Source organism: Canis aureus, chromosome 6 (genome assembly GCF_053574225.1).
Source record: "Canis aureus isolate CA01 chromosome 6, VMU_Caureus_v.1.0, whole genome shotgun sequence".
NCBI lineage: Eukaryota > Metazoa > Chordata > Mammalia > Carnivora > Canidae > Canis > Canis aureus.
This window is the reverse complement of record NC_135616.1, coordinates 36,598,613-36,618,612: the sequence shown is the minus strand read 5'-3', so window position 1 is coordinate 36,618,612 and position 20,000 is coordinate 36,598,613. Positions and strand designations below refer to the sequence as shown.

Below are 20,000 nucleotides of genomic sequence, written 5' to 3'. Positions count from 1 at the left end.
GGGCTCAGTTCCACAACCCTAAAATCATGACCTGAGCTGGAACCAAGAGTTGGACACTTAACTGACTGAGCCATGCAGGCACTCCAGAAACAATGGATTATTTTTGAATTACAAAAATTGATTACATGTTGAAATAATACTTTTGATATATTGGATTAAATAAACCATATCAATTAACTTTTAATGTTAGGTACAAAAAAATTAGAATTGTGTGGTTCTTTTTTCTGTTGGAACATGCTAGTTGAGAATAAAAAATGGTTGCGAGGAGTACAACTTAGTGTTCTCTGACTTGTACAATATGAAATATGGAAACAGTATATGAAATAGAATTGTGATACAACTTGTACATACAGATTACTTTGATATATTTAAATTTATTTGCTTTTTAGAAAACAAGTACTCCTTATTCCTGACAACTGTTTAAAAGCCAACTGGAGTTTAAACCATTGCTTCTGGGCTGTCAGTGAGACTTAAAAGTTGAGATCAGAGGACTTTGATGAATCAGTACCAGCTGTAGGTGTTGCCCCGGCAGACCTACCAGGTTGAGAGGGAATCCCAGGTAGCTCTGGAGTGTGTAGCACTTCTCCTGGAGGAGGAGGGATGGGCAAAGTTTCCTTAGGGTTGAATTGTGAGGGTCAGCTCCAAGTCGTACTCTGCTTTCTGACTAGATGGGGCACTTGTGTACTAGTAAATCTGACCCAGGTGTGGTTTAACCTCCCAGATTCTGAAAATCATCAAGTAGATAGACTTAAGAGGCAGCAAGTAAGTTAAAAGTATTTGCTAGCCTGGTTGAATAAGTAGATGGTGAAATCTGAAGCAAGAGCTGCTTATAAGCTTCATTTTATACCCAGAACAAGTCAGGAGGGTGGCATGGAGGAAATCTTGCCTTTTAAGATTTACAGCTAATCCTTTCCCTGGCTGCCTTTTTTTTTTTTTTTTTTTTTTAAAGATTTTATTTATTCACAAGAGACACAGAGGCAGAGAAAGAGGCAGAGGGAGAAGCAGGCTCCATGCGGGGAGCCCAATGTGGGACTCGAACCTGGGACTCCAGGATTATGTCCTGAGCCAAAGGTAGATGCTCAGCTGCTTAGCCACCCAGGCGTCCCCTTTCCTTGGCTTTTCAAAGGTCTTTTTCTTATCAGCTGGAGATTTTAGTTGTTTGAGAACTATGCTCAATAAGATGTATGTGGTTTTTAGCTTTAATATTTAAAAATAACTTATTTTTCTTATGTTGTTTGTTCCTTAATAATTTTGAAATTATTAAGTGAAAAATCATGGGATTTTGGATCACAGTTTTGTCTTGATTTTGTAGATTTACTACTTACCATCAGAAGTTATACATATAGTTTTGCAAAAATCTGATTTTTTGTTTGGTTAATATATAACAGTGCTGTAACATTACATTTTGTATCGATAGGACTTAATTTTGAAAAGGAAGTATTCACTGGTTATGAATTTCATAGTCATAAAGCAAATACGGGTTTATACTTGAGCATAATCACATAAGTGGAAATAGAAACTGATTATCAAAATTAAGAATTCAGCAAACCCTAATTAACACCATGACTTGAATGTAACTTGGGCGGGCAGTGGCTCTAAATAGGATCGATTCTAAGTGGTATGTGATAATGCTGGGTACTAGCATATACCACATGATAAAATGCTGGTAAATTCAGATTTTACCCTGTATTTTAGATGGGGGTTTTTATGTGCTTGAGGGTGACTCTTGACTTATGTCCTTCTTTTCCCTTTCCTTTTAGAATATGGTTTCTAGCTTTAGGGTTTCTGAACTACAAGTGTTACTAGGCTTTGCTGGACGGAATAAAAGTGGACGCAAACATGACCTCCTGATGAGGGCGTTGCATTTATTGAAGAGTGGCTGCAGCCCTGCGGTTCAGATTAAAATCCGAGAATTGTACAGACGCCGATACCCACGGACTCTTGAAGGACTTTCTGATTTATCCACAATCAAATCTTCAGTTTTCAATTTGGATGGTAGCTCATCACCTGTAGAACCTGACTTGGCTGTGGCTGGAATCCACGCGCTGCCTTCCACCTCAGTTACGCCTCACTCACCATCCTCTCCTGTTGGTTCTGTGCTGCTTCAAGACACTAAGCCCACGTTTGAGATGCAGCAGCCGTCTCCCCCAATTCCTCCTGTCCATCCTGACGTGCAGTTAAAAAACTTGCCCTTTTATGATGTCCTTGATGTTCTCATCAAGCCCACGAGTTTAGGTAAGTGTCAGAGAAATCAGTTCCTTTCGGACGAGAGAATAATTAAAGCAAGAGGCCTTCAACTAGTGATTAATGATTTACTTTTAATACTATAAAATTGAGACATTAATGCCAAATCAATGCCAGATAAAAAATATTGGCAACTGTGAAAGAAATCTAGTATAGAACTGTTAGTTCATCATACTAGCATTCTTGCAGCTTAGAACTCAAATTAATTCTGTGTGTATGTAGGAACAGGTACAAATATTGCTTGCTGTCTATAATTTGTGTTTTGATATTTTTACAGAGATTTGGTTTCTGTTTAACAATGTTTAAACTGCTTTCCTAAGAAATCTTTTATACTTAATTTTTTTCTAAACTGAGTTTGACACACGTTTAGCTTTTTTAATATCCATCAGCTGCTCAGAAAATTTAATAAATTTTATCACTACTAAAAATTGGGACTTTAACAAATTTTTACCTACATCAGTGGCCTTCTTTGTTATAATGGTATAATTTCTTATTGCCTAATGAAATCATTACAGAGGTATTTGGATTTTTCAGTGAAATAAATTGTTTGGGAAATAGTATTTCATAGTTAATTTGGGAGATTTTTTTCCCCCTCATCCTGGAAAAACCCTTTTTATTTCGAGTCATATGAGAACTCGCTTAAAAACATCGATGTGCTTTTTTCCTTTTGTATAGGATTATGCTGCTGTGTATCTTGGTTGAGCCAGAAGGAAATTTCGAGGGGTAGAACTGGTTAATGGAGTCAGTATGGTCTGTTTGGTGGCAGACCAAGGTGGCTAATGCTTCTCCCAGCCCCTTTCTCCTCCCTTTAAATGTTTATATCTGTCAATACTTAGCCAGGCAAGTAGAGTAATGCATTTTATTTCTTAATTACATTCATTATGAAATAAGGATTCTGTGTTCACGTTTTATTATTTCTGAAAAGCCCTATGAGTAGAATTATTGCATCAAAGAAAAAGAACATTTTAATTTTAGCCTCTTGAAAAGATGTTGGCTAAATTAGTTTGCAGAAGAGCGAACCAGTTTACATTACACAAAGTGAGAGAATATCTCTCATTGCCTTTCTTCCTGCCCCGCCCCCCCCCGACTTTTTTTTAAAGATTTTATTTATTCATGAGAGACTGAGAGAGGCAGACACACAGGCAGACAGGGAGAAGCAGGCCCTGTGTAGGGAGCCCGATGTGGGACTCAATCTCAGGACTTCAGGATCACACCTTGGGCCAAAGGCAGGTGCCAAACTGCTGAGCCACCCAGGGATCCCTCTTCTGCCTTTATTCAGTGTTACTAGAAACAAATCTTGGTGGTTTTGACAGGTGAAAGCTTGTATCTTGTTTAGATTTTTTATTTTAAAATTAACAGGAACAAATATTTTAAATGTTTATTACCCAGTTGCCTTTCCTTTATGCTTTTACTGTAATCTTTAACTTTTTGTTTTAAAGATTTTATTCATTCATTTGAGGCAGAGCATGAAAGAGCACAAGCCAGGGGGTGGAGAGGGACAAAGGGAGAGGAAAGCAGGCTCCCTGCTGAGCAGAGACCCCCCCCAACACGGGGCTCCATCCCAGGACCCCAGGATCAGCTGAAGCCAGACGCTTAACTGACTGAGCCACCCAGGCACCCCCATCTTTAACTTTTTTTTAACAGGTTCATTTATCTGGTTAAAATGGTTCCAGAATTTTTTTTAGATTTACTACTTACCATCAGAAGTTATGCATATAGTTTTGCAAAAATCTGATTTTTTATTTTAATTTTTCCTTTTATCATGGTTTTTCATATGTATCAGTGGACCATATCATGGCTCATTCCCATGTTTCTTTCTCAGCAGTTATTGCAAATTTATTTTTTTGTGTGTATTTTGAGAAAGATTCAGACTGGTAATATGCTTTGTGACCCTGTCTCATGGGACTGTTCAGGAGTATGTTTAAGGTGAGGATTGAGAAGGTAAGAGGGCCTGTGGGATTGTAGTTAACAGTGGAAGGGATTGAAGAGACAGGGTTGCATGCCTGGAAAGAAGATGCAGCTATGTGTCTTCTCTACTCATTACCATCAGTGGTGTATCAAGGGATGAACTCTGGAGAGGCTTTAGTGATTTTCTTCCCTTATTTCCCTGCTTTGTTCAAAAATAGAAACTGGAGTTCTCTTGCTTTTCAGTATTTTTCATAGAGTTTCTCTTTCATTAACCTCCATAAGGTTAAAGAACAGTAGTAGTAGGCTTCTTATAAGTTTATTAAAATAAATATTATTAAAATAAATAATTTAATAAGTTTATTAAAATAATGTTTATTAAAATAAATATAAAATAAATTTCCTATCTCATTTTGCTTAGATAAAATAATGCCCAAGGTACTTTGTGTTAACGAGTAGCTAAGAAAAACCTGCCTTTTGGTCATAGTTTAAATTAGAATGTAAGAGAAAACATATAACCTCAGGGCTTATGAAATAGTAGCTCAATGTAAAAGTTATGTATTCATATGTTTTTTTAAGAGTCCTGCCTATCTTTGTTTTTATGAATTTATAAACTGATTCTTGTTTTAAAACAATAAACATTTCCCTGTCTTGCTTTCCCTAAGGAGAAAAAGAATATCGTTTTCTCAATGTATGTAATCTTGTTATGCCAGAGTGATAAAGACGTAATCTAAGAAATGTTCCTTTATACTTGGAGGGAGAAAGTTAGAAAACCGCATCAGCATATAGTCTTCCAAATGAAAGTGGAAAAATTTTAATCATTTCCAGTAATGACTTTAAATTGAAAATTTCAGTGTCACAGGGTCTAAGGCAATGTAATGACATCCAGAAGTTTCCTTAGTTTTTATTAGTTTGGTTTTATGATATTGAAAATATAAAAACAAATTCTGGGGAAGTCCATTTGTTTGGAAACCTGCTATAAGAGAAACTTGTTTACATTTGGGAATTGAGAACTAAAAATCCTCAGGAGTCAAAAGAGGTATCAAATCCGTATTTCAAAGCACATATTCTTGACCTCTGCATGTCAGTCTGTGTATTTTTTATATACAGTTGATTAGATGATTTCTAAGCCATCAACATATTGTTAAGTAGGAATTAACTGACAACACGAGAGAGACTTAGAAGAGCCATGGTAGAAAAAATCGACACAAGAGGTCAAAAAATATTATTCCCAAACCTCTTGGGATGTTGAAACCAGTAACCTGCTAGTAGTAGTACATGTAGTGATGCTAAAAAAAAAAAAAAAAAAGAAAAAGAAAAAGAACCCCCCCCCCCCAAACAACTATGATGTATATATTCTATTTAGGGAGATATGTTGTATAGTTTTGTAGTTTGGAATTATTTCTATTCAGAATGGTTAAAATAAAAATATTTTAGCATTTAAAATGGCAAACTGTGGTATCTAAAAAACATGAATGTATACAATAGTAAATGAGGTTCTTTGGGATCCCTGAGTGGCTCAGCGGTTTAGCGCCACCTTTAGCCCAGGGCGTGATCGTGGAGTCCTGGTATTGAGTCCCACATCGGGCTCCCTGCATGGAGCCTGCTTCTCCCTCTGCCTGTGTCTCTGCCTCTCTCTCTCTCTGTCTCTCATGAATAAATAAATAAAATCTTAAAAAAAAAAAAAAGTGAGGTTCTTTGTAGCTAAGATTTTCCTATAACAAATGGATAACCTCATAATCCAAAAACTAACAAAAATCTGTTCTCTTACCTTAAATAACTATTCTGACTTGCTTTCACAGGCTGTATTTTTCTCTTTTTTTTCAGTTGCCTTTTTCTTTTTTTTAAGATAATTTTTGAGGATGAAATCCTTTGGGAATTTTCTGTTTAAGAAATTTGTCTATATTCAGTTTGCACAAAAGAATATATATAAAACATTAAGATATAAAGAACATCAATGAAATGAACACTTGTGAAACCACTACCTAGTTTTGTTTTTTGTCCTTTTTTTTTTTTTTAAGTAGGCTCCATGTCCAGTGTGGAGATAGTGTAGGGCTTGAACTCAGGACCATGAGATTGATACCTCAGCTGAGATTAAGAGTTGGACACTTAATCAGCTGAGCCACCCAGGTCCCCTCCCTGCCCCCAGCTAATTTTTTAAAAAGGAATATTAACATTGCCAGTGTCTTCAAGCCATCTCTTTGCTTTTTCTGAATTAAATAACTATTCTTAATTTATGTTCCTCTCCTTTATTTGTTTTACCATACATAGTTTTTAAAAAGGTAATGTTTAACTAACTTGGCTTTTGAAATTTATGTGATTGTGTGTGTATGTGTATATATATGTATATATGTATATTTACATATATATATATATACGTTTGTGACTAGCTCATTTTGTTCACTCTGTTTTATAAGCATTGTATGTTGATACATCTAGCTGTTGGTATTTTGTGAAATACCTTCAATGTATTTTGAGTCTTTAATTCCTTAAAGTTTCTTCATTGTACTTTTCAGATTACAAAAGTAATTTACGCTAGTAATTGAAAATTCAAACATCCTAGAAATATAACAGAAGGGGAAAGTCCCCCCCTATTTTGGAGTGGGGGGAAGTCCCTTTTAATGTCATATATTATCCACCTAGAGTTGTGTCAATAATAAACTCTTTTTCTGCATATGTTATGTCATCTTCTTTCTCTTCTTGTTCATTAAAATAACTTTTTCCAACTGCAGAGCCACTGTGCCACATTTCTTATGAGAGAGGACACTCTTCTAGTATCATCTGCCAATAGCACCTCTTAAGAGTTTTGCCTCATGATTCTCTTTCTTAAGTGTTCATTGGAAATATATTGTAGATTTGTGGGTTACAACAGATCTGTTACCTGGTAGATGGACCATCACTTAACCACTATTCTATTGATGGATATTTTTAGTTTTTTATTTATGTGAAAGTATTTTAGTATCTAGCATTGTCAGTCACTATTCTTGCAGTTTTTCAAACATTGCTGCTGTTAACATTTTTGCATATATGCTTCTGAATACTTGGGTGCATATTTATGAAGTGTAATGCCTCTGTGAAGTTATTGGGTCAAAGAGTTTGAGTGCTTGATATTTTGATACTCTGCTCTTTCAGCAGTTGCTTCAGATGCCTTGTGCCCATTTATAATCCAGCAGTGTATGAATGTACTGTTTTCTCTACACCCTCATCAGTATTGGTCTTTTAATTTATTATTAGTCTTTTAATTTTTAAAAGGTGAAAAATTAATGAGGATCAAAATCTTTTCATATTCTTAAATTCCTGAATATTAGGAAATATTCATTAAGCTTTTGGGTACAGTTAAACAGGTTTAAAGTGATGTTCATTCACATTAATGGAAAGCCATTAAAATAGAATCTCACTTCTAAGGAATTTGGATAAAATCAGGCACTATCTGCATCGTTTTTATTAACCCAGTTAATGAGTATATAATGATATAATTTGAATATGGCCATGTAGTCTAATTACAGAGAAGTCAGCAGTATAAGATGGCCATTAAGAAGTTTGTTATCTAGTTGGGGAAGTACTGCTAACATGAGAGCCAAGTAGCAATGAGGTATATGCCTGTGTGATGAAGAACTATAAATTGTGTCTGAAACTCAAATACTGTATCAGCCTAAGGGATGGGACCTCGTGGAGTAGGAGTGAGACATGAAGGAGCTTTGGAGTATGTATTTGTCTACTTTAAATTGATGGCATTTATAGGAGAAGAAAGGGGAGAACTATGAGTAGTCATGAGAGTAGAAATGAAAGTGGCATAGTTGTGAGACTTGACTGAGGAAACTGTTTTGAATAGAGCATAAGACTTGGGAAGACACTGGAAATGTAGGTTTGCTAGGGAAGAGGTGAGGCCATTGTTATGGAAATGATTATACATAAGGGAGCTTAGACTGGGTTCATTCTGAAATAGGACGCTGCTGAGCATTTTTGAGCAGAAGAAGGGTGATGACAAAGACGCTGAGGGTGTCCAGCTGTGCACTTATGTTCTGTTGGGAGGCTGGCAGAGATGCAACGTTGCTGTTTTGTATGAACCATAATAGGTTTGAGTAGGATGGTGGTAGTGAAAAGGGATAGGAAGCAGCTGATAAGAAATTTTTAGAAAGCAGGACTTAATGACTAATTGGATATAGAGGATGAAGAAGAGGATGGGGTAAAGGAAATGATTTCTAGTAAATGGAAAATTGACAATTATTCTGTTTCAAAACCCTGAATTAAAGTCGTTCTTATAAGAAGCATGAAACCTCTACTCTCCCCACATTATCTTTTATAGCTGTTGTATAGGGAAAAAAATCTTTTTGTATTAAACACCACTGATGATTATTAATGTAGTGATGATTTCTTTCTTTTTTTTCTTCTTTTTTTAAAGATTTTGTTTATTCATGAAAGACACAGAGAGGCAGAGACACAGGCAGAGGGAGAAGGACTCCAGGATCATGTCCTGAGCCAAAGGCAGACCCTAAACCACTGAGCCACCCAGGCGTCCCAGTGATGATTTCTGTATAGATAAAATTCTTTCAAATGGCTCAGGTTTCTGGTTGAATTTCACTAAATGAGAAAAGTTTGTGTATATAGGAGGATAATCATTTAAAAAGTGTTCACAAAAAGCAATGTCAATGATAACTATTTGTAAACAATTGAATATTGGAATGTAGAATCACTTAAGTTTTATTGAAAGCATTCTGTGTGCCTGTTAGTTCCAGTGTGTTAAGAAATGAGTTACCAAAAATGAGCTAATTTGTGAATATAGAACAGAACTTTTTATATTCACTTCTTTTATAATTGTTTGACTTGGTTATTTTTTTTCTGTAGTTTTATTTATTTTTGAGGGTTGCTCCCCCTCTTAACTTTTGATGCAGAGATACTATAGGAAAAGGAATAAACTAAGAGTATTCATTGATTGGCAGTGATGGAACAGTTAATTGATGGGTGATAGGGCAGTAGATAGATCAGGATAGAGATCTTAGTGCAGTATAATAAACTGATTTATTCATTGTTACTTTATGATATAAAGTATCAAAATATATTTATTTTATAGATTAGCTAGACTGAGCCATGATATTCCACAAAACTGTCTGTAAAACATCTTGGTTTATTTCTTCCCTGAGTGGGCCATTTTATAAGCCCCTGCTAACTTAGGTACTCATTGCTAGGAAGCATTCTTGACCAAATATAAACTAGCTTATCAAAAGATGTCCATATAACTTTCTGCAATGGGGGAGCTTGAGAAATTTTTTATTTTATTAACAATAGTTCATATTTTTAGGCATTTAAAATATTTTCTACTTGACTATATCTTACCAAGAAAAAGCCATTATTGAATAGTTGGCAAAATGCATCTGTTGGACTGTATATCTTTTTCTTGAAATTTTGCTCTTTTTAAAAGCAGATACTTTTGATTGGGACCTCTGGAACTGAAAATACATCACATATATATATAGTGCCACATTGTTTTCAGGATGCTTTCAAATATGTTATTGCATTTGATCCATGAAACAGCCTTTGTTTTTAATTTTTAAAAAATATTTTATTTATTCACGAGAGATACAGAGAGGCAGAGACATAGGTAGAGGGAGAAGCAGGCCCCCTGTGGGGAGCCCGATGTGGACTTGTTCCCAGGACCCCAGGATCACAACCTGAGCTAAAGGCAGATGCTCAACCACTGAGTCACCCAGGCGCCCCTATTTTTAAATTAAAAAAATTTTTTTTGTGAGCTTGAGAGGGGAGGAATTTTTTTAAAAGATTTTATTTATTTGAGAGAGCAGGGAGGGAGGGGCAGGGGGAGAGGAAAGGGCAGACTCTTCACTGAGTAGGGAGCCTGACTTGAGGCTTGATCCCAGGACTCTGGGATCTTGACCTGAACTGAAGGAAAGACACTTAACTGAGCCACCCAGGCACCCTGAGAGAGAATCTTAAGCAGACTCAGCACGGAGCCTGATGCAGGACTGGATCTCATGACCCTGTGGTCATGATCCCTACAAAACAGCCTCTTAAAGGCAGATGAAGGGTGCTTGGGTGGCTGGGTCAGTTAAGCATCTGACTCCTGATTTTGGCTCAGGTTATGATCTCAGAGTCCTGAGATGGAGCCCCGCATTGGGCTTCATCCTCGGTGCAGTCTGTGTGTTCTTTCCCTCCTCTCATTGCTCTTGTTCTCTCTCTCAAATAAATACAATCTTAACATTTTACTAATCCACCTTTTTTTTTTTAATTTCCATTTTAATCAAGGAGTAAAGAAGGACTTGGAGATATTATGTGAATTTCCTAAATCACTTGGATAATAACCAGTAGGCCTAAAACGAGGATACAGGATTATTCTGATTTACTTATGCTTAAAAAGGTAGAAAGAACCAATATCCAGAAACCTAGAGTAGTCATTATGTCATATCATCAAGCCTCATCAGTTAGTAATTATAAATGAAGCTAGACGTAATGATAGAACTTGGAATTTATAAGATTAATGCTCGGAAACCTGGGTGGCTCAGTGGTTGAGCATCTGCCTTGGGCTCACAGTGTGATCCTGGGATCCGGGATGGAGTCCCGCATTGGGCTTCCTGCGAGGAGCTTGCTTCTCCCTCTGCCTATGTCTTTGTCTCTCTGTCTCTCATGGATAAATAAGTTAATCTGTAAAAAAAAAATTAATACATTACTTCATGAAATTGTGGCAATGTTTTACTTATTATTGCTGTATAATATACCATTCCAAAGTACAGTGGTGTAAAATAACCATCTTATTATGTTCATGGATTTTCCCTGTTAAGAATTGGAAGGACAGTATGTGGCTAGCTTGTCTCCAGCCCAAGATGTCTGGGGTCTTAGCTGAGAAGACTTAGAGACTGAGGGGTGACTTGATAGCTAGATGCTCGGATCACTTGAAGGCATCTTCACTCATATCTAGTATCTGTGCTACCTGTTGGCTTGGACTCAGCTTGGTTTTTGACTAGAATACCTACATAAATAAAGCTTTTTCTTCTGGTCTAGTTTGGGCTGGGTCTCAAGAGTGTGTGTGTGTGAGTGTGTGTGTGTGGAATGCCATCACTTTGCCATCAATTAAAGCAGTCACAAGGGGCCATTCAAGTTCAAAGGGAGAATGATAGAGACCCCACCGCTTCATTGGAAGGTTATAAGCAGGGTGTGATGGGATGATATTGTTGTAGCTGTCTTTGAAAAATAGAATCTACCTTATGGAGGATTGTTAAAAAAGGAAAGAGTTTGAGTGAAGTATCGGATTCATGTCCCTGAGTCATGGTCTTTTTCCTTTTTCATTTGCTACGATTAACATGGAAGTGTTCATGTGGTCTGTGTAAAATTGGTTTTCTGATCCCAAGTTAGAGACGCTGATGGTCAGAAAATGCATGGCAAAACCTGCATTTTTCTGCTTTATATCTTGCCATTCTTTCTCTTCATCTGTATGAAAATGACAGTCTTGCTAATAGATTTACCTTATGGCAAGTTTAGTGTACTTTTGGCTGCTGTTCTGTCATAAAATTGTCTCATAAAAATGGTCAGTGTTAATACAAATTGGGTTTTCTTAGCATCTGCACAATTTTTTTTGTTGCTGTAAGTTCCTGGAATTCAGTTATGGTGTAGAGTGATGAAACATCCATTTTTTTTTTTTCTTCATAGAAACAGGGTAGTTATTTGGTATTAATGCTTTGGACAGAAAATTTACCATCAAATAATAAGTCTAAAAGTATGTCAAAATAAAAGCCTCTGCAAAAATGTGCTAAGATCTAAACTGCTAACATTAAGCTGCAAGTTCTGTAAATTGTACATAAATGTTGGCATATGCTGACTATGGAAGCCTTCCAGTTTCAGTGTAAGTTTCATGGCATGTGGGTACTTCCTGGGTAGGTTGACTCCAGTTACCCAGGCCGGGCCTCAGATACTGGCATTTATACTGGGTGAACTGACCAAAGCTGTAGTTGTAGATACCTGGCATTTTTGGTGCACAAGGAGTTGATCCATCTAGATCTGTGTTAATCAAGCTTATCAGAATGAAGCCAGAATCACAGCTCTTGGGCAGATAGTTTCATTTATCTATCCTTTTTGCTATTGTATCTTTCCTTCTGCTTATCTTAAAAATCCTGCCTTTCAGTGCCGTTACTTTTGCTTTCAACAGTTGTATTTTTAGAGAAATCATAAGAAAAACCAACATTCTTTTACCTTTACCACTTTATTGTTAGCAGTAGTTTTTATTCTGGAAAATTGGGTTTTGAATTTGGTATCATTTCTTTTTATCCTGACAGTTTCCTTTTCTATTACTTATTTGCTTTCAACAAATTCTGTTGGCTTTTGTTTATATAAAAGTCATCATTTAACCCTGTTTTTGAGGGGTATTGAGTTTTCCAGGGACAGTTTTTTCCTTTCACCACTTTAAAGACTTCTGGCTTACATTGCCTTTATTCATATTGGTTTTCCCTTGTATGTAATGTTCTTTTCCCCTGACTGCTCTCAAGATTTTATAGTCATTATTGACTTTTAGTAGTTTGATTTTGATGTGACTAGGTAGCTTTCTTTGTATTTACTTTGCTTAGTTTTGACCTGTAAAGGTCCTCCTCTCTCTGCCCATGCCAATCAGTTAATCAGTATTCTTTCATTATTTCTGAAACTTTTTTTTTTTTTTTAATGCCTTTTTCTCTTCTTCTAGAACTCCATTTATACCTATGTTAGACCTTTTGAAGTTTCTGGCTGAAGGAACTGGTGCTTATACCATTAACTGATTGAAAATACAATATGTTCACCTCTAATCTCAAAGCCTATTGAATTTGACACTTAAGAGGTAATTGGTGACCTTAACTGTGGATAGAGAGGGAAATGGCCTTAACTTTGGGGGGAGAGTGGGAAATGAAATCCACACAAGAGAGAGTTGAAGAGTGAAAAGGATTGAGGAAATGGAGAGACTTACTACTATAGCTGTGTGTTTGTGTTTTTTGCTCCATACTTAGGTTTGTGACTTAGCATTTGTTTTATTTTTAGGCTTTCATCATAAACAGCATTCCTCTCCCTCCTCTCCTTTTTTAAAATGTTCTAGGAAAATGTGAGCCATTTTATGACATGATTTCTAGGCACATAATTGCTATAATAAACTGTTCTTAAAATGTTTTACCCAGGTACTTAATATTTTTCTTAATTTGGTGTGACTTGTGGATGGAAGTCCTCTGACATTGGATATTTAACTGGCATTTTGTTTATTTATGTATCAGGAAAACTGGCCAATAACACACGCAAGAGCCATTTTGCCTTGTGAGTTGTTGGCAGTGCTTGTTAGGAAGTAGAAGGTCTCTATGCTAGCTTTTGCTTTATTTGCATTATTTTTTGTAATGAGCACTAGAACAATGAATAATACATCAGGATGAATCTGCTAAAAAGTTCTTTGTGAAGTAGATTTCAGTTTTTAATAACATGGTTAAGGATGACTTCATTAGGTAATTTTTTAACTAGATAATCTGTATAAAAGTAATTCGGATTTTTAGGTTTTCAACTTAAAAATTTTAAGTTGAAAACTTTATTTTATATGAATGTTCTGTGTAACTGAATATAAAGGGTTGAAAACAAAACACAAAGAAATAAACGAAAGATCACCTGAGTCTAGTGTAGAGCTCTGGAGGCAGTTTTTTACTTCCCCCAAGTTTTCATTTGATAATGATATAGTCAAGGATGAAATGTCATTTTGAGGAGTTATATTTTGACTGTGTTATAATTAGTTAGAATAAAGACTGAATGCTTAAAATTGAGCTTGTTTTAAAGTGACTTTCATGACTCCAAGATGACTGCAGTTTACTACTTCTTTATTTTGGAGTATTTTAACCATACAAATTTCAGAATTTGGCAGACTCTTGATCAGAAATGCATTGTTACTGCACATGGTTACATCCTTGGATTTGTATCTTTTGGATATTGGAATGTTATCTTTTTTTTTCCCTCCCCAGTTCAAAGCAGTATTCAACGATTTCAAGAGAAGTTTTTTATTTTTGCTCTGACACCTCAGCAAGTTAGAGAGATATGCATATCCAGGTAAGAGGAATGTTTGGAATATATTTCTTCATGAATGTTGATGTATTATTAGTGTGCTAGGGCTGCCATTACAAGCACAACAGACTGGATGGCTTAAACAACAGACATTTATTTTCTCAAAATTGGGGAGGATTGAAGTCCAAGATTAAGGTGTCGACAGATTTGGTTTCTTCTGAGGGCTCTCTCCTTGGCTTGTAGAGGCTGCCTTCTTGCACCACGTGACCTTTCTTCTGTGTGCTTTTGCGTTCCTGGTGTCTTTTCCTCTTATGAGGAAGCCTTTTGTATTAGATTAGGGCCCTAACCTTATAACGTTATTCAGCTGTAATTACCGCTTTAAGTTCACATATGGTCATATTGGGGGCGGGGGCGGTCAGGTCTTCAACCTGATTTTTGGGGAAACAATTCAGTCCATAAGAGTTGGAGTATTGTTTCTTAAGCAAGCGAAGTATATGCTTACTAAAATAATTAATAAATACTCTGTATTAGAAAACTGTTTTAACCTTTAACTAAAACTCCAGCTTATTTTTTGAATTACTTTCTGGTAATAACTTTTTTAAAGGAAGATTTTATTTCAAATATAGCAGCATAAAAAAGAATTTGTGATAGCAGCCTAAAGGTAAGATATCCCAAAATGTTATCATCCAAACTGAGGCACTTTAAGAGTTAAGATAGATATCGGGTTCTTATCCCAGAAGAATTAATAAACTACACTGTTCTGAGCTTTGTGGTCATCTGGACCGTAAAATTAGTAGAAATCTGAAAACAATTATGAAAAGTACTCTTAACTTTGCCATTCAGAAAAATTGGAGAAACTTAGACACATTTTTAAAGAGCAAATGAATGGAGATGTAAAAGGAAAGAAAAGGAAATATGTAGTGTTTACTTTTCCAATTAAAAATATAGTCCTCATTGGTGTTAATAATGTATTATTTATGTGACTCTTTAAAATTGCATTCTTAAAGATTTACTATAAGAAAACAGACTAGGAGGTTAAATGATTTTTCTGGGATTATGGAGTTAAAAGAATTGAGCAAAGTAGAAGTCTTTTGCCTCCTTTTTGGCTGTTCATTTAATGCTCGTGTACTCTGAAATGTTAATAATTTACAAAAATAAGAATTCTGTAGTTGAGTTTTGGAAATTCTGTATTCAACACAACTACATACGTTTTTTAAGGTTGGATTTTTAGGATGCCTGGGTGGTTCAGTGGTTGAGCGTCTGCCTTTGGCTCAAAGCCTGATCCCAGATTCCTGGGATTGAGTCCCACATCGGGTTCCTTGCATGGAGCCTCCCTCTGCCTGTATCTCTGCCTCTCCCTTTCTCTGTGTCTCTCATGAATAAATAAATAAAATCTTAAAAAAAAAAAAAAGGTTGGACTTTTTGGTCTTTAATATCTTCATGTGCCTGGTCAAGTCTCTGAAGATGTGAATCCAAACTTACCGGCCTCATGTCACTTAAGCACACTGACATCTTGAAGATGCTCTCTTTATGTGGAAGAGTCTGGGACAGTGTTTTAGATTCTTTCATTAATCATATCACCCTTACTAATATATAGAGGGAGAGAGTGCTGTTGTCACTATCCCAACATGATTGTATGTTCTGACCCTTTGAAGTTTGAGCCCTCACAGAGAATTGCATAGATAGACTGCCTCTTCCACAGGCAGGGGAAAAGTGTTGAAAACTAAAATTTACAAAAGACAGTACAAGAATTAGTCTCAAAAAAGATCCAATAGCCACAATAATAGTTTCAGAAAACAAAATTTAGAGGTGAAAGTTATCAAAGAAATGAAATGAATGTAACTTGATGTGGTTCATTTTCACTGGGTGCAAGACGTTGCACTGAGTTTTTGTAAATTTGGAAGTACTTTAAATCTTGGAGATAGCAATCAACCAACCAGCCGACAAATAAATAGAATAAATTGAAAAAAATTAAGTTATATTTATATTATTAATGTTATTTTATATCCAAAACCTATCATTAATACTAAGTTTTGTTTGTTACTCAGTGATAGTCCTTTGCTTGAGATCAACCTTTACTGCTTATTAAGTACGAATAATAATTCCTTAATATAAAACCGTGACTAGCCCATATTCAAGTTTTCTTATTGTTTCAGTATTTAAACATGACCCATGTAATTACTTTTGATGTCTTTATCTCCCATGGTTTTTAAAGTACTTTACTTTGAAATAATTATAGATTTATAGAAAAGTTATGAAAATAGACATACTCTTTACCCAGCTTCTCAACATCTTGCATAATCATAGTGCAATTATCAAAACCAAGAAATTAACCTTGGTCTAATACTGTTAACTAAACTATAGACTTTTCAGATTTCACCAGTTTTTTTTTTTTTTTCTAGTGAATCTCTATTCCTAGATCCAAACCAAGATCCCAGATTACCTTTAATTGTTATTGCCATTTTAGTCTCTTTCAGTCTGTGACAGTTTCTTAGTTTTCCTTGTCTTGCATAACTTTTGATACTTTTGAAGAGTCCTGGCCAGATATTTTGTGGAATATTTTTCAATTCGGGTTTGTCTGATATCATGTCTTGAGATTATGCATTTTTAGCAAGAATACCTCAAGTTATATGCCCTTCTTAGTGTATCGTGTTCAGCTGCATAATATTGATACATCTTATTTTTGGCATCATTAACCTTGATCACTGGGGTAAGGTACTCTCTACTAGATTTTGACACTTTATATAAAGTTACTGTTTTTTCTTTTGTTAGTAATAAATATCTTGGGGGAGATATTTTGAGACCAGGCACACAACCTAGTCTATTTCTCTTCAGATATTTGCACACTGATTCAGCATTCACTGATGGATCTTTCTCCTTCAGCAGTTTTGTCATAAACAGTCTTGTGTGCTTCTCCCTCTGCCTGTGTCTCTGCCTCTCTTTCTCTCTCTCTCTCTGTCTCTCTAATAAAATAAAATCTTAAAAAAAAAAAAAAAAGGGCAGCCCCAGTGGCTCAGGGGTTTAGCACCGCCTTTGGCCCAGGGTGTGATCCTGGAGACCCAAGATCGAGTCCTGCGTTGGGCTCCCTGCATGGAGCCTGCTTCTCCCTCTGCCTGTGTCTCTGCTTCTCTCTCTGTGTCTCTAATAAATAAATAAATAAAATCTTAAAAAAAGAAACCACTCTTGTGTTCCAATGGTGTGATTTTCTGTTCTTATTCTTTTTCATATTAGTTATTCTTTCATAAGGAAGAGGTGTCCCCTCTCCCCCATTTATTTATTCAGTCATTTACTTTTATCTGTGTAGGCTCTTGAGTACTCTGGATTATAATTCTGTCTTCTGATAATGTTGTTCAAACTGGTCTGCCTCTGTCCCTTGGCTGTTCTTTCAGGTTGGCTCCTGTGCCCTTTGGTATGTCTCCATCTCTTTCCTGAGAACTACTGTACTTTTTGTTTTGTCACCACAGCATGCTCTAGGTTCATTCTGTAATTTCTCTGCCCCAGTTCTGGAATTGTTCACTTCTCCAAGGAGCTCTGGTTTCCTCTCATATTATATTTTTTTACCAGCTCTTTGAAAAAAGTGGTTCATTGACTCTGTAGCATCTTACACATTCTGGATTTGGATCCATACATAAATTTTGTGCTGGTGTTTAACTTCTGTGCTTGTGGTGCTCACACTCTGCTGTATATTGAAATCACGGGAGGAGCTTTTAGAACTCTGAATACCATGTTTCATTCATACTAATTCAGTTAGAATCTCTGAGGATGGAACCGAAACAGTTTTTAAACTCCCCACTGTTTCCAGTGTTTAACAAATCTGAGAACCACTGCCGTGCATCTAGCTTCTCCCCTTGCCTGCAGTGATAGTACCCTCTCAGTGAGGCTTGAATACATTCAGGTTTGGGTTATTTTGTTCTCTTAATATTGCATCTTGTAAAGATTGATCAGTGAGTTCAGTTCTCTTTTTGGTTTTAGCACTCTCCTTCCATTTACTACTACTACCTCTCTAATCATGCTGTTTCAGCATCTCACACTGACTTCTCTTAGACGTGCCCAGGAATCAATCTGTGATCCTCTTCTCACTACTCTGTGGTAGTATCCATAAATGTGCTTTGTTATTTTTATGTTTGTGGCTGCAAAATCTCCGCTTTGCTCTGGAGTCCATACTCACTGTCCCTACTTCAGTGACCCACAGGTACCTTAGACACAGCACATCTAGAATTGAACTTGCGTTCCTCCCAAACTTACTTGTTTGTCTTTTGTTCTTTCATTTATTCATTTAGTCTCACAGCATATATTTATTACCTATTATGGGCAATGTTCCAGGCACCAGGAGTGCAAAGTTGAAAAAATAAACTGGCTTCAAGATTTGTACTTGGTATATTTCCTCCCACTATTTCATTAATGGCATGAGATGTGCCCAAAGCCGCCTTTGTACTACCCCACATTTCAATCACCACGTCCTGTCAGTTTGCCGCACTCCACTGATCCTTCTCTTATGTCTCTGACGATTTAAAACTTGATGCAACTCTACCCTTGAGGGAGCTATCATGATCTTTGGAGTATTATCAACTGGATTGTGGATTCTGGCTCAGCCACTTAAAGCCTGCCTGTATGCCCCCCAGGTAAGGTACTAAAACCCATTGAATCTTATTTACCCAGTGTAACATAGGAAAAGTAATCACCACCTCACTCAGTGACTGGGGGGGGACTGAATGCTATAACTTGCTTTGCCTCTTACCTTGGTGAGTAGCATTTGTCCCATTCCAGAACCTGAGCCCTCACACCCTAGATGCTCCCCTTTCTTATCCTGCCTTCTGTATCTAGTCAGTCATGGAGTCTTGTCCATTTTTTATGCTTAAATATCACTCTGTGATGTTTACATTTAAGTAGGCTTCAAGCCCCCATTTCTGCCCATACAATTTTAGTGGGCCCCTTAACTCTCATGGCTGACCGTGTGATCTTTCTAAAGCCCATTCAGTGTTTTCTTTCTCTCTTGTGCTTAAAACCCTGGAATGATAGCTCGTGAAGTCCACACTCCATTGGCTGGCAATTCTCTTCAATGTCTTGTTCTGTTCATCTTCTGTCTCATTGCATGTCCTGTCACTCACTCTCCTCTTTCCCGGCAGCTTATTCTCTGACTGCTCTGTCTTTATGCATATCTTCTTTTTTGTATTCTGCTTGGCAAACCTGAGGTATATTTTAGGGCCAGTTTGAGTCTTAGCTCTTCTATGATGCCTTTCTGGATTTCCCCAGACACTTTGTTTCACTGTACTGTGTACTTATTTTCTATTAAAGGTTCATAGCATTTATTTGGTTGCTTGAATTTACAAACTTGATGGTGACAACATCTTTTTATATATATATATTTTTTTAATTAATTAATTAATTTATGATAGTCACAGAGAGAGAGAGAGAGAGAGAGGCAGAGACATAGGCAGAGGAAGAAGCAGGCTCCATGCATCAGCAGCCCGATGTGGGATTCGATCCCAGGTCTCCAGGATCACGCCCTGGGCCAAAGGCAGGCGCCAAACCGCGGTGCCACCCAGGGATCCCTCTTTTTATATTCTTGAAGCCTGTCACAGTGCCTGACATATAGTAAATGCCTGCTTTATGTCTGATGAATGAGATCAACATGTGAAGTTCCTAGAACAGTGACTGGCAGAAATGAAATGTCAGAAGATGCTTACTCATTATTCCTCATGTGAAGATGTATAGCACATTGCATTTCCCAGTTTATGTTAGTTTCCCTTACTGGAATGAAGTTAAATCCTTAGGCAAGCTGTTTAAAACCCTATATCATTTTTCCATCTAGCTTTCTAGTTATGTCTCTTGCCATTTCTGTTTTTTTA

At 36.5% G+C, this 20,000-nt stretch overlaps 1 protein-coding gene across 13 annotated transcripts in view; it reads left to right on the top strand.

Annotated features, from left to right (window-relative positions):
* Positions 1-20,000, top strand: part of PIAS2 (protein inhibitor of activated STAT 2) — a 147,223-nt gene that overhangs the window by 44,363 nt on the left and 82,860 nt on the right. For all 13 annotated transcript variants that reach the window (XR_013381509.1, XM_077900672.1, XM_077900673.1 and 10 more), the window contains 2 exons: positions 1,761-2,235; positions 14,112-14,196. Coding sequence is in view for 12 of the 13 variants with exons in the window: in XM_077900672.1 (XP_077756798.1) it covers positions 1,761-2,235; positions 14,112-14,196 (560 nt within the window). In the remaining variant the exon portion in view is untranslated. The remainder of the gene's footprint in view (positions 1-1,760; positions 2,236-14,111; positions 14,197-20,000) is intronic.